General features: G+C 34.7%; 1 protein-coding gene across 2 annotated transcripts; it reads left to right on the plus strand.

Annotated features, from left to right (window-relative positions):
- Window positions 1–3,110: 3,110 nt before the first annotated feature.
- Window positions 3,111–13,074, plus strand: LOC136217917 (uncharacterized). 2 transcript variants are annotated; one of them, XR_010683568.1, is made up of 5 exons: window positions 3,111–3,758; window positions 3,929–5,833; window positions 5,953–6,145; window positions 12,253–12,585; window positions 12,681–13,074. XR_010683568.1 is itself a non-coding variant. In XM_066004619.1 (4 exons), exons 2-4 carry the CDS (start codon window positions 4,221–4,223, stop codon window positions 12,454–12,456), a joined length of 2,010 nt encoding a protein of 669 aa, XP_065860691.1. In that variant the 5' UTR covers window positions 3,111–3,758; window positions 3,929–4,220; the 3' UTR covers window positions 12,457–13,074. The 2 variants fall into 2 exon arrangements, 1 of the variants encoding a protein (XP_065860691.1); XM_066004619.1 differs by having other exon boundaries at window positions 12,253–13,074.
- Window positions 13,075–13,659: the final 585 nt, after the last annotated feature.

Here is a 13,659-nt window from a genome sequence, read left to right on the forward strand (position 1 = left end):
CATGCACCATAATTTGTATAAGAATGCCAAAATTGAGATGATTGGAAAAAAAAATAGAAAGATTCAATCCAAGCAGAATTGAATTCTCTCAATAAAAGTGGGGTTTTTAGACCAGTAGTCCAAACACCAGAAGGTGTTAAACCTATAAAATGCAAATGAGTATTTGTTAGAAAGAGAAATGAAAAAAAGGAAGTTATGAGATATAAAGCAAGACTTGTTGCACAAGGTTTTTCTCAAAGACCCGAGATTAATTATGAGGAGATATATTCTCCTGTTGTGGATGAGATCAATTTTCGATATCTCATTAGTTTGGAAGTACAAGAAAGATTGAGCATGCGCCTAATGGATGTAGTTACATCTTATCTATATGCCTCATTTGATAATAATATTTATATGAAAATCCTTAAAGAATTCAAACTACGAGAAAAATGTGAAAAACGAGAACTTTATTCGATAAATTTATAGAAGTCTGTGTATGGAATGAAACAATATGGCACATGTGGTATACTCGTCTTAGTGAATATTTGTTGAAAGAGGGTTATAAGAATGATCAAATTTATATATGTGTTTTCATAAAAAGACCAGGAATTGAATTTTCTATCATTTCTATTCATGGAAATGATTTGAATATTATTGAAACTTTTGAAGAGATTCCAAAAGTAGTGAATTATTTGAAAAGGATTGAGATGAAATATCTTAGAAAGACAAAGTTTGTCTTGGCTTACAAATTGATCATTTAGAAAATAGAATTTTTATTCACCAATCGACTTACACAGAAAAGATCATTAAAAGATTTTACATAGACAAAACACATCTATTGAGTAGCCCAATGGTTGTTTGACCACTTGATGTAAATAAAAATCATTTCCGACCTCGAGAAGATAGAGAAAAGATTCTTGGTCCTAAAATATCATATCTTAGTTGACTATGAATCTAAACCTAAATTAGTTGGCTATGAATCTAAACCTATGAATCTAATCCACGTAAAGCTCGATCACAAAAAGCTATTTATTCATATATGGAAGTACAACTGTACGAAACAAACCATTACAAGTTACAACTACTTCTTTAAATCATGTCGAGTTAATACGTATTCATGAAGCAAGCCGATAATGTGTTTGGCTAAGATCATTAATAAAGCACATATGAGAATCATGTGGTAGATCGTCAGATAAAGGAACTCCAACTATATATATGAAGATAATGCAACTTGTATTGTCAACCGAAGGAAAACTACATTAAAGGAGACAGAATAAAGCACATTGTACTCTTTTTTCCTTAACCAGTGGTTTTTTCCACTAGATTTTACTTGGTAAACTTTTTAATGAGACAGTGTAGCTATTCGCATCGATGGACATGCAAGATGAGGTGTTATGAAATAATTAAGTCAATAATTATTTAATAGATGTTTATCACATTACATGAATATCCACCAATAACTAAACATGTATCGATTATGCACATGTGATGGTGAAATATAGACTTAATACATTAAAAGTTGCTTTAACTTGTCCAAAATATTTGATTAGCCCTCTGAACTTACATGATGTCCCATTAGCTCCTTAAACTTGCTTAAAGTGTCATTATTAAGTCCCTAAATCTATAAAAACGTCATAAAAATGTACAAAACAGAAAGTTAATTTGTTTTAAAGACTTAGAATCACGAACTAGGCTTTTATTTTTTAAGTTTTGAATTTTTTTAAAAGATTTAGATAAATTGCAATGTATATCACTTTAAATAAGTTCAATGAGCAAATGGATCACTCTAAGCAAATTCAGATGACCAATCGGTCACTTTAAACAAATTCAGGTGGCCAATATGTTATTTTAAGCAAGTTAAGGGGGCTAACGAGACAACATGTAAGTTCAGAAGGCCAATCAAACATTTTGGACAAGTTCAGGGGGTTTTCATATATTAAACCTGAAATATAAGTGCAATCAGAACCATTCGTTTTGTAAATCTACTAATATAAATACACTTATCTCTTCATTTGTAATACACGACCAAAATTAAAACTTTTATACATTTATTATTTTTTCTTTTTTCTGGTGGACAAAGAAGGCTCAAGGCCCAGGAAAAAAACAAGCAAAGAAACTTAAAACAAACAACCCTACTTAACGCTGCTCATTTACAATCATCGGAAAGGATACCCTGGAAGCCTGTAGGAGGCGCATTGTCAGGATGATCCAAAGAACCTGAACGTGCGAAGTTCGCCAACCAGTCAGCTACACGATTACCTTCCCTGTAAATATGCATAAAAACAACATTCCAATCTTTGTCTCTAATCTCCTGACAACGGACAAGTAGCAAAAAATACGGGTGATGGGACTCTACAACAGTCGATATTAGGGCCAGACAGTGCGGGGGTCGATATTTCGCCTTTAATTTATTTAAATTATTGGTTTTGATTTTTTTTTATTAATGGGTAAATTTCAAAAACAACCCATGTGGTTTGATGTTGTTCCAAAAAAACCCTTGTGGTTTGTTATTACAAAAAAAGGACTGTGGTTTGCGCCGTTAACCAAAAAACAGAAAATGGCTTAACGGTGTTAAAATGCTGACGTGGCACAGGGGTAAGGTTGGAAATTCGATTTTTTTTATTTTTTTTTATTTTTCTTTTTTATTTTTATTTTTCTTCTTCTTCCTCTCCTCCTTCTTTTTCTCCCTCCTCCTTCATCTTCTTCCTTCTTCGTATTCCTTCTTCTTCTTCTTCCTTCTCTCCTCCTTCTTCTTCTTTCTTCTTCCTTTTTCTTCTTCCCTTTTCTTCTTCTTCTTTTTTTCTATTCTTTTTTTTTTAAATTCCCTTACTCGAAGAAATCTGGAAAGATTTCGAAAAAATTCCAAATTTCTTCGAAAATCTGGAAAATTTCCAAATTTCTGTAAATCTGGAAATTTTCGAAACTTAAAAAAAAAGAAAAAAAAAAAGAAGAAGAAGAGGGATGAAGAAGAAGAAGAATGGAGGAGAGGAGAAGAAGGAAGAAGAAGAAGAAGAAGAAGGAGGAAGAAGAAAAAGGAAGAAGAAGGAAGAAGGAGGAGGAGAGAAGGAAGAAGAAGGGAGAAGGAAGAAGATGAAGGAGGAGAGAGAAGAAGGAGGAGAGGAAGAGAAGAAAAAAGAAAAAGAAAAAAGAAAAATTAAAACAAAAATAAAAAAAATCGAATTTCCAACTTTACCCCTGTGCCACGTCAGCATTTTAACACCGTTAAGCCATTTTCCGTTTTTTGGTTAACGGTGCAAACCACAGTCTTTTTTTTTATAATAACAAATCACAGGGGATTTTTTGGAACAACATCAAACCACAGGGGTTGTTTTTGAAATTTACCCTTGATAAAATGGAGTAAGAGGAAAAAAAAAAAAAGAAATGAAAATTTCTGGTCTTTTAGCAATTTACATGCATCGGCTATGGAAATTATCACATAACTACTTCTCCTTTCCGAATTGAGGCAAAGTACTTTTGCTGAGTTTGAATTTTGAAAGGAACTGCTTATTACAAGCTTCCAATTTATTTCTCTGCAAAACCCATTATTACATATATTACTATTTCTTTTTATCCAAAACCCATCACCAGTTTTCTCACTTCAACGCTCTCTGCAATTCCTTCTCTCTCAGTTATAGAGGAAGCTCCCAAGATCTCCATTCTTTTTTCTGACTCGTTTTAATTCTATGCGAGACCCACTTGAATTTGCCTAATTCGGCATTCTTGTACTTTTCCCCTATAATGATTGATTCACGAAATTGAATCTACGTTCTCTACTTCAGGTAAGTTCTCCGATATGTCCGTCTATTAGATCTTCTCTCAAATTCTGAATGTTAAACAATGTTTGTTTCTTTTGAATTTTATGTGCCCCTTTTCGTTATTTCTTGAGAAAACGAGTTTCGGTTGAACCTAAGCTTTTGTAGTTTCGATTGTTTATCTTTTTCTTGTATAGGTGACCGAACAATTTGTTGCTGAAGTTGTAAAAGAACTTTTGAAGTGGGTTACTGCAGTTGAAGAAAGAACTTTGCAATTCTTGTTTTTGGGTTTCTTTGATTTTTTGTTTTTTGTCTTTGCATTTGTTTAAGAAGAGTATTTCAAGAAGAAATTGCCCATAAAGTAGCTGAATGGGCAAGATTTGTTTAGTAGACTGTTGAAAGGCATGCAAATTATGCAGAAGATTGTGGTCTAAGAGGAGGAGAATTTGTTTTCTTGATGGATGTGGAGGGGTGTTGAATATCCTAGAAATGAGTAGATCACCTTCATTTTCTGTTAAGTCGGAGCTTGATATAGAAACAGATTCTGAATCCTTGAAGCGATGGGTGGTTGCTTTTTGTGTCATTAGATTTGATCTTGAACAGGGTCAGCTCATTGAAGAGTGTTATCCTCCTGGTCTTCTAACAAATGCAGAGGAACTTGATGTGGCTTTTAGTTCATTTCCAGATTCTGTATCACAGAACCATAACCGTTCAAGCATTCATGATTCCATATTCTTGTTCCGAATCAGGAGACGGAAAGGTTCTGAAGAAAGCAATGTGGCTGCCTCTGAGATAAGAGGAATTGATGATCAGGAGGCACCTTCAAAGTCCACAGAGGAGAAGGTGAAGCAAAGAACAGAGACTAAGTTACGTGCCGAAGACTTGAAATACTTGTATGGATATGTGTTTAACAGACAGAGACATGATGAGAGGCTAAAGCGGGGTGGGGAACAAAAATCCGTAGTGATTTTATCTCACAATCCATACTCTAGTGTTTTTAGACCTTTGTTGCAAATTATGGGTCCTTTGTTTTTTGACATAGGGAAGAAAGCTCTTGAACACATTGCTGCTTATGTTTCGAAGTGGCCTGCTCCAATACCTGGTAAGCCGATGGAGCTTCCTATTGGGAATGCTATGCTCAAAGTTAACTTGCCACCTGCTCATAGCTTGCCTTTGGAAAATGGGATGTTTGAAGAGTCTGCTTCCTCCATAGCTCCCTTTCTTCCAACAAATCAGTCAATTCCGCAGGGACTTTTTCATGATTCGGATATATTTGGCTCATTCCGAGGGATTTTATTGCAACTTTGGGTGTTGTGGGAATTATTACTTATTGGTGAGCCCATTCTTATAATAGGACCCACACCTCCGCAGTGCAGTGAGGCAGTTGCAAGTCTTGTAAGTTTGGTTGCTCCACTATTATGCAGTGTTGACTTCAGGCCATATTTTACCATCCATGACCCTGAATTTGCATGTTTAAATTCGCTTAGAGAAGGAAGCAGTTTCCCTCCAATTATTCTAGGAGTGACAAATTTGTTTTTCCTCAAAGCACTTCGTAATATTCCGCACATTGTTTCAGTTGGAAACCCTTCTCCAAGTTCAAATCGGCTTCCATTTTCAAACAGGTCCTCCACTGGAAGAATTCCTGCAAGACCAGAAGGATTGGGTATTCAGCAGCTTTCCTTGAAGAAGTTTTCTCCCTCAAGTTTACTGAATGCGGTTAAATTAAGGAGAGATGGACCCCTTTGCCTTATGACAGAACATAAAGAAGCCATTTGGAGCACTTATGCTGCAACAACTAAACCAGATACTTCTATTTTAAATAGGCTTGTTGATGCTGGACAGTCTCCAAGGGTTGAGGAGTCAATGTCTGTTGTTAACAATGAGATACTACGACGGCATTTCTTGGAGCTCACCACAAACTTTTTAGCTCCTTTTGGACCATATTTTAGAGTGACCACACCTTCAGAAGGCTCGTCCCCATTTGTTGATCCTCCTCCTTTGCCTCCTTTTAACACTGATGAATTCTTGGCAAACTTATCAGCAAGAGGTGTGGGGAAATTCTTATCAAAACGAATGAGATCTAATTGGCTGGAGTTATACAAGTAATAACTGCTTGGCTATTGTTAATGTTGCATATTCATCTTTTCTTTCTTCTTTTCATTTTCTCTAATTTGTTCAGTTTCATATGTGGTCACGTGAAAAAAATTTCATCATTGTTCAGGCGGTTTCTGAAAGGACCCAACTTTATGCCATGGTTTCAAAGAAGGCGCACTGTGGCTGAACAAGAACAACATAGACTATGGAGGCAAGCAAGAATGAAGACTGATGTACAGCTATTCTTATCTAAAATGTCTGAATTGGAGGTAGTTGATTCCTTCAATGCTATCGAGAGGCATCTCAATGGAGAAATTCAGGTAAATGACTTCATTTATCGAAAAAAAAATTTCTTGACCTAGAAGATCGTTACATTCTATAAGTTTTCCTTTTTTCTAATCATGCACTCTTATTTTCGACAACTTTTACATGTGAACATCTACATAAAGGCATTTATAGTTATGAACACTTTAAGATATCTATTCTCTGAGGTAGTATAATAATTTTCTATATCATGTTGAACTGAAGTGTTTTGTTAGTAAAAGAGGCCAAAGAATGACCTTAATCCATTTTGAATATTCTTATGATGGTTGATAGGAGCCTGGACAGTGTTGAAACAATTCTTATTTCTAATATGTTTGGGCAGCACGCTAAGGGTTCAGAGATTTGTTTTCTTTTTCTTGCTGTGATGTTTCGGTAGTTCTACATGTTGACTGATTGTTTACATGCTTCCTACTTGCGTTAATTTGGCAATTTATTTACATGTGAAATAGGTAGATATTAAAAGCGATGGATGGAGTAATTAGATAATGTTTTTTCACTTAATTGAATCTGAATTTGTAAAGTCAGGTTCTTTTTTGATCTTCTTATTGAAGAGAATCCTCCTATTTCTTTCCCTTATTGTCAACAGCTAAGTTGATCTCCTTTTTAATTATGTACTTCCTAATATTTTGAATGGTTTTAAGCCTGTGTTGTTTAATATGTGTGCTTCATGGAACTTTTATATTTTTATCTTCCCTGTTTATTATGCCCAATCTAGTTTGGCTGTGTTCATGACTTTGTTAGCAGGATATGTTAACTTGTTAATTGATTCTGTTATGTTTGTTTGTTTAAACTTGCTGTAGTATGAACAAATGTGAACACAGCTAGCTGTCATAGAAGAATTCTAGGCAGCAATCAAAGGAGAAACTATAGGGATTTGTGTCCACTTCTTATCCTCATTCTTGTATATATATATGCGCGTTCATCTTAAGTTTAATATATTCATGCAGTCTCTTAGATTACATGGTATCTCATGTATTCTTTTCTTGTTACATGGTATCAAAGCCTAGTTGAGCTTCTGGTTTAGGTTTATAGACATGTATTCTTTCCTATCCTCTTTTCGGTCTGCCGTAGAGAGCAGTCATTTTCGGGTTTGTCACATCGAGCAATCACTTACAGGTCTGCCTAGAGAGCAGCCAGTTTTGGGTTTCTGTTAGAGATCAACCACTTTTGGGTCTGCCTAAGAGAGCTGCCACCCTAACTGCACCTTTTCTGGAGTTGTGTTTTTGTTTCACCACATCTCAGCTTCCGCTCACTTTTTCTGGTCTTGTCTCTGTATTTCCAGTGATAGTCTCCAGTTATTTCAACTAGTTGTGTTTTTGCTGAAGCTTTGTCGGGTTACCTATATCTGTAACAAGTTGGGCATGATTGTTACCTATGCTCCAATTTGATGGGGAGTGTTATAGTATGAACAAATGTGAACACAGATCTGTCATAGAAGAATTCCAGGAAGCAATTATAGGGATTAGTATATTTGTCCACTTCCTATCCTCATTGTATATATATGTGTATTCATGTTAAGTTTGACATATTCATGTAGTCTCTTAGATTACATGGCATCCCATGTATTCTTTTCTTGTTACATGGTATGGTACAAAACTAAGCAACTAGAAAGATTATAATAATAATATTTTGATACTTTTTGAACAATCAACTAGCCTTATAAAAGCTTTAAAAGAACATTGCTTTCAAAGATGCTGAGACTCCACTATGTTACCCTTATGATAGCTTGACTTGATTTGGATTTTATTATTATTATTATTATTATTTATTATGTTATACTTATTGGATATATAACCAGTCATTTTTATAAGGATGGATTAGGATTAAGCATGATTTTTTGTTATTTGGGTAGAAATTAAGCATGCTTTTTGTATGTTTTATAGTTTGTCAAAAAGTTTTAATTTTGGAGAATGTTGGAGTGGCTGGAGCTTCCTGCTTGAAGAGGACTATTGTTTTGGTCAATCTGTAAACAACTTTAAGCACTTAGCGTTGGTCTTGGATACTGCAGAATTATTTTTTCTGATGTCCAGAGGTGAAAATGATAAAAGTTTCTGAAAAGGGCGAGTTGGCAGTTCTGCCTAGTTCTAATATTCTCTGAATACTGTCTCAGTTCTCTTTTTCTCTCTTCCTGTCAAAATCTGAGAGAAAAATACTTGATCTCAATTGAGAATAGTTCAAGTCAAAATTAAAACTGTCGATTTAAGTTATATCGACTGGCTTTGACCTTTGGACATTAATCCAGTGGTACTTTCTGATTTTAAATGTTTGGAGTTCTTACCAAAATAATAGCTGCTAGAGACCAATATAGATTTTAAATGTATATGCATCTGCAGAAGTACATAAATTCATACAACGTATGACATGTGCGAACACACACCTAGGATTATGTACATGAATGAGAATTTAGTTAATGATATATGCACATGATTACAGCTACTCTAGAAATTACCAATTTAAGTATATAGGTATTTTCTTTCAAAACGGGTGCAAAAGAATGGGAGTTATATATTAAAAAACTGCTAAAATATCTGCTAACTTGTATAGTTTTTGGACCTTGCTGTTGTCTCGTTTAAATTGCTTCTTTTCAGTGCCTTCTTTTACAATTTGGTTGGTTTACTAATTGCAAGTTACTATTACAAGCTATGAAGCACTGATAAGGGGGGTACGGCAAACAGTGTTTCTAAAAAATATGAGATACGGGTACGGCGGGGATACGGCAAATTTTATATATAATTAATAATATATATATATATATATATATCAGTTATAATGAAAAATTTAAAAGATACATAAATATATAAAACCACAAATAACATCTATAATCTTAACTAATATGTCATATAATCCTTATATTTTTAAAGTTTTTTAATGTGTTAATAGGTGGTGGGTTGATATTATTTTATTTAATTTGTTATATAATCCCTATATTTTTAAAGTTTTTTTTTTAAAAAAACCTTACAATTTTTAACTAATTAATTATGAAAAGTATCCCCGATGTATCCCTGTGTATCCCCTAATTAAAAAAGAAAAAAAGGATGCTTCCTAGCTATATCCGGTACGTATCCTGCCGTATCCCCGTCCTCGGAGTATCGGATACGCTTACGTTGACCTCTTAGAAGTATCGGTGCTCCATAGATTACAAGTCATGCTATCTAAAATCTTTATTTCTATTTTCCCCCCTTTAAATTATCATAATAACTTGAAAATCACCAGAAAACATTTTACATGGAGCATAGCAAGTTCAGATGAGGAGCTCGTCCCAACATATGGAACAAGTGCCATTGATTTCTGACCCACATACACCCATTACCTTACTAAGGACCTTAAACTAGCATAACTGCATTTGCTTGGAGGGGTTTTGAGATGTATTTCTCTCTTATCCTCTGTTTTATGAAGGGACAAGGAAAAGGCATAAATAGAGACCATTCTGTAGAGATAAATTGTTTATAGTATCAAATTAATTATCTCATAGTTGAGGCGCTTTTGTTGAGATGGATGCGTGGTCACACGAGAAAGGACCGGGTGCGTAATGAAATAATTAGGACAAAAGTAGGGGTCACATCTATTGAGAATAAAATGAGAGAAAACCGACTAAGGTGGTTTGGCCATGTGAGACGTAGAGCGCTTGATGCGCCGGTTAGGAGAACCGAAGAGTGGCAAAGGGATGTAGTGGTGAGGGGTAGGGGAAGACCTAAGCAAACTTGGAGGAGGGTGATCGAGAGTGATATGAGTTTATTGGGAATTGAGAAAAATATGGTAGTGGATAGGACGGAGTGGAGGGAGCGAATCTGTGTCGCTGACACGACTTGATTTTCACGGTTTTATATGATGGTTCATGTTAGCCGACCCCGAATCATTTCGGGACTAAGGCTTTATTGTTGTTGTTGTTGTTGTTGAGGCGCTTTTGTATAATTTTGTTAAAATGTCCAAGTCCTATATTTCATGCTAAAACTGAAGAAATCTCCTGCTCTGAACTGTTATAATTTCAAATACCAAAAATCAGTGTGCTTGCCAAATAATAAATCTTAGCTCATGTGATGTGACTATGTTCATTTTTCTTCTTTTAGCTTATTTTCAGGATATAAGTTAAACATTACTATCTCCTTGATCATTTCTGCGGAAAATTGTAGTATAAATCATGGCACTCCTAGTGGTGACATGAGAAAGTTAGACAACGTTCCTGTTTTTCTTTGGCTTTAGGCTAAATTGAGACAAAATGTCCAATATATTACTTGCATTAATGTTTTTGTCAGAGTTCCGTAATTCTGCGCATCTAACACACACAGTTTGTCATTCTAAAAAGAGAGGCTGCAACTGTGTTATTACATCTAGTGACTGCACCATGAGGTCCATGATATGAAATTACAGTTAAAGTTTGATATTTTCTCAAGTCACAAGCAAGTAGACACTCAAAAGTTTGATCTAAATGAATCATAATAATTAGAGGCAACTGCTTTCCTATACTATGATTCGAAGGATCCTTCTTTTGGTTTACATGTTCAGACTTCAAACCAAGTCTGAGGGGTTGCAAAAAACGCTCACCTTGATGTTCAAAGTGTAATACCAAGTAATCATTATAGTCCTAATCTTACTGTTACCTCTGCTTAGTCTGGCTTTAGAAGGATGCTCTGATAATTACTCTTATCAGAGACACTCCTACTTGACCTCAAAATAGTTTTTGTTTTTCAAGAATGATCTGATAAGTATTTTTTTAAGCATAAAACATAATTTTTCCTCTTTATGTTAGTTTTTTTTTTATTATATCTGAGTTATTTTTGTCAAATATTAATATGAATTGCGCCTTTAGCTATCAGCATGAGCTTTTAGTTCAATTGGTTCCTTGACCTGACATCAGAGTCTCTTTGACCAAGTGATCAAGGGTTCGATTCTTGGCAACCCCATTTGTTGATCTAATTTCAACACATGGTAAGGTGTAAGATGGGCATGTGTTGTTCACGTTGCAAGCCCAGGTGGCATTCGTGTGCGGAGGTGTAAGATATTAATATGAACTGGGTCTTTAACTATCATGGTTCAATTGGTTCCATGACATGTTGTCAGAGCCTCTTTGATAAAGTGATCAAGGGTTCGACTCCTGCCAACCCCATTTATTGATTTAATTTTGACACATGTTAAGATGGTCTGTGTTGTTCATGCTTTAAGCCCAGTTGACATTCGCATGCGTGGTGTGTCGAATTGGGGCTTTAACTATCAACTTAAGCTTTTAGTTCAATTGCTTCCTTGACAATTTTAAACCAATTTAGAATTAAAGATGTGGAAGAATTTTTACAATGGTTATATGTTTTTAAACTTTTTGACATGGAGGATGAAGATTTTATTTCCACTTAAATTTTATTGATTAGGAAATTTTGACTTTATGATAAGAGGCTAGGTGCTTGACACTGTTCTTGAAGGAAACATATGAAACTCTGGTTGAAGATACTAGCACAAAAGTTGCTCTTTCCCTACCAAAGCATCTTTTCCTAATAATCTGTCAAACCTTTTTATACTAGTCCAAATAGAGAGTTTTTACCCAGAAATGATTTATCAGATAGTTGCTAACAAGTTGAGAAGAATAACTTTTAATAACAAAATGTGTTTATTTTCAATTAGGGAAACTCAGTGATGCAGCATTTGGAACGTTTAGAGACTATTAGTAGTTAAAGTTGCCTAGAAATTTCTTTGTTGGTGTCCATTCATTTTATAGAACTGAGACCAGAGCAGTATAGAACCCTAATTATTGGTATTGTAGTTTCAACTTTGAACTAAATATATATCATCAGCTTTATGTGTTTTATCTTATGCTGAATTCATGGATGTTGATATTTTTGGTTCTTTTTTGGGAAATAAGAGCTTATATTAAAGCAAATCCAAAGAAATTACTTCGATTAAAAAGGGAGGCGGACAAGCCCACTGTCCATGTACAGACATAGAACTAACAACTTCTGCATGAGAATGAGCCGCTGAGAAAGAGCATTCTTATCATGTTTAACATAACAACTTTCTTCAATTTTGGTTCTTAGATAGTCATAGTAACATTCAATTATCCATGTTAATGTAATGGATTTTATGAAATATAATATTTTTTGTAAATGCAATTTTGCAGCTTCAACAGTCTGGAAAAGCTAGAGCAGAATCCGAAGTAATTTGCCAGAAATTGAAGAAAGATCTCCAGGCAGTGTTTGGTGTTCTCCCCAAAGACATGCAAGAGCTTCTGCTCATGAACCCAGAAAGAGCAGTCCTTCTACAAGGAAGTCAAGAACAAACAGAACTTCCAGGCAATTCTATACCCTCTACTTCATTGAGATAATGCAATGCAAAGCAGGGGATCAAGTGGGTAAACCTGGCTGTGCAGTTCTCCCCATATTGCTGAAGGATACACAAATTGTAATTAATCAGTCCTTCAATCACAGTACTTGAGGCGTAATCTTTCTGCTTGGTGAGACCAATATCAGAATGAATAGTTCATATTCCTGCTGCGTTATTATCATTCAGTTCACTGAAAATTGTCCTTGTTTTGACTTGGAATTTCAGATCCCCGAAAAGAGCAACTGAGATAGTATTCTCTATTTTTGCAACCCTGCTAACAGATAGGATTGTTTAAAGCATGTTATTGGAGAAATGGGGATTCATGTTGTTTTTGGTCTGAAAGTGAGCTATAAATGTGTATAATCATTTGGAGGAGAATTCTCACTTGTAGATTATATACTTCTTCTACCTCTTATTAGTGTTTGTAGTGTTCGATGTGTCGGTCGGTTGGTCAGGAATGTTGTTAGAGAGATATGGTTTGTTTTTGAACTGGGATATCAGAATATTAGTTTAGGCAGCAGAAGCTTTTCTTTGGAGCATTTCTCTTTGTGCTGAAATTCATGGTCATGTTCATGTTCATGTATTTCTGTTTAGAAATGAGATTACTAGTATGAGAATATGATTTTTTGAAATCCAAAAACTTTTTTTTTTTTTTTGTTACAGAATCCACTAATTCATTTAAATTGAATGATATGATTTGACATATATACAATTTTTTTTATTAAAGTTGTTTCTTAAGTGGCGTATTAAATTAAATTGGCAAGGGAAGGCTTGCCCCCAATACACCCTTGTGGTGGGACCCTTCCCCGGACCCTCGCTCAGCGGGGACGCGTAATGCGACCGGGCCGTCCTTTTTTTTTTTTTTTTAAAGTTGTTTCTTAAGTGGCGTATTTATTTCTAGGAGCTTTTGCTAAATTATTATCGTAACTTAAATGGCTTTCTCTTTTACAGAATGAAAAGCCTAGCAAAATTCATTCTTCAACCTTCCAACTGCTTCTCTATTTAATCTTTTATGTTCATGCTTAAAAAAATCATATGGTTTTATCAAGTTGCAAATGGTTTTCTACATAAAAACATGTCACATTATCAAGTTGATACTGATAAAAAAAAATCAATATTTCATTGTCTCATCTCAAGCAAGCTAACAAGTCAATATCAATATGCTACATCATTAATTAAATTCGCTTATTTGTATTAATCAAAT

This window comes from Euphorbia lathyris, chromosome 2 (assembly GCF_963576675.1).
Source record: "Euphorbia lathyris chromosome 2, ddEupLath1.1, whole genome shotgun sequence".
NCBI lineage: Eukaryota > Viridiplantae > Streptophyta > Magnoliopsida > Malpighiales > Euphorbiaceae > Euphorbia > Euphorbia lathyris.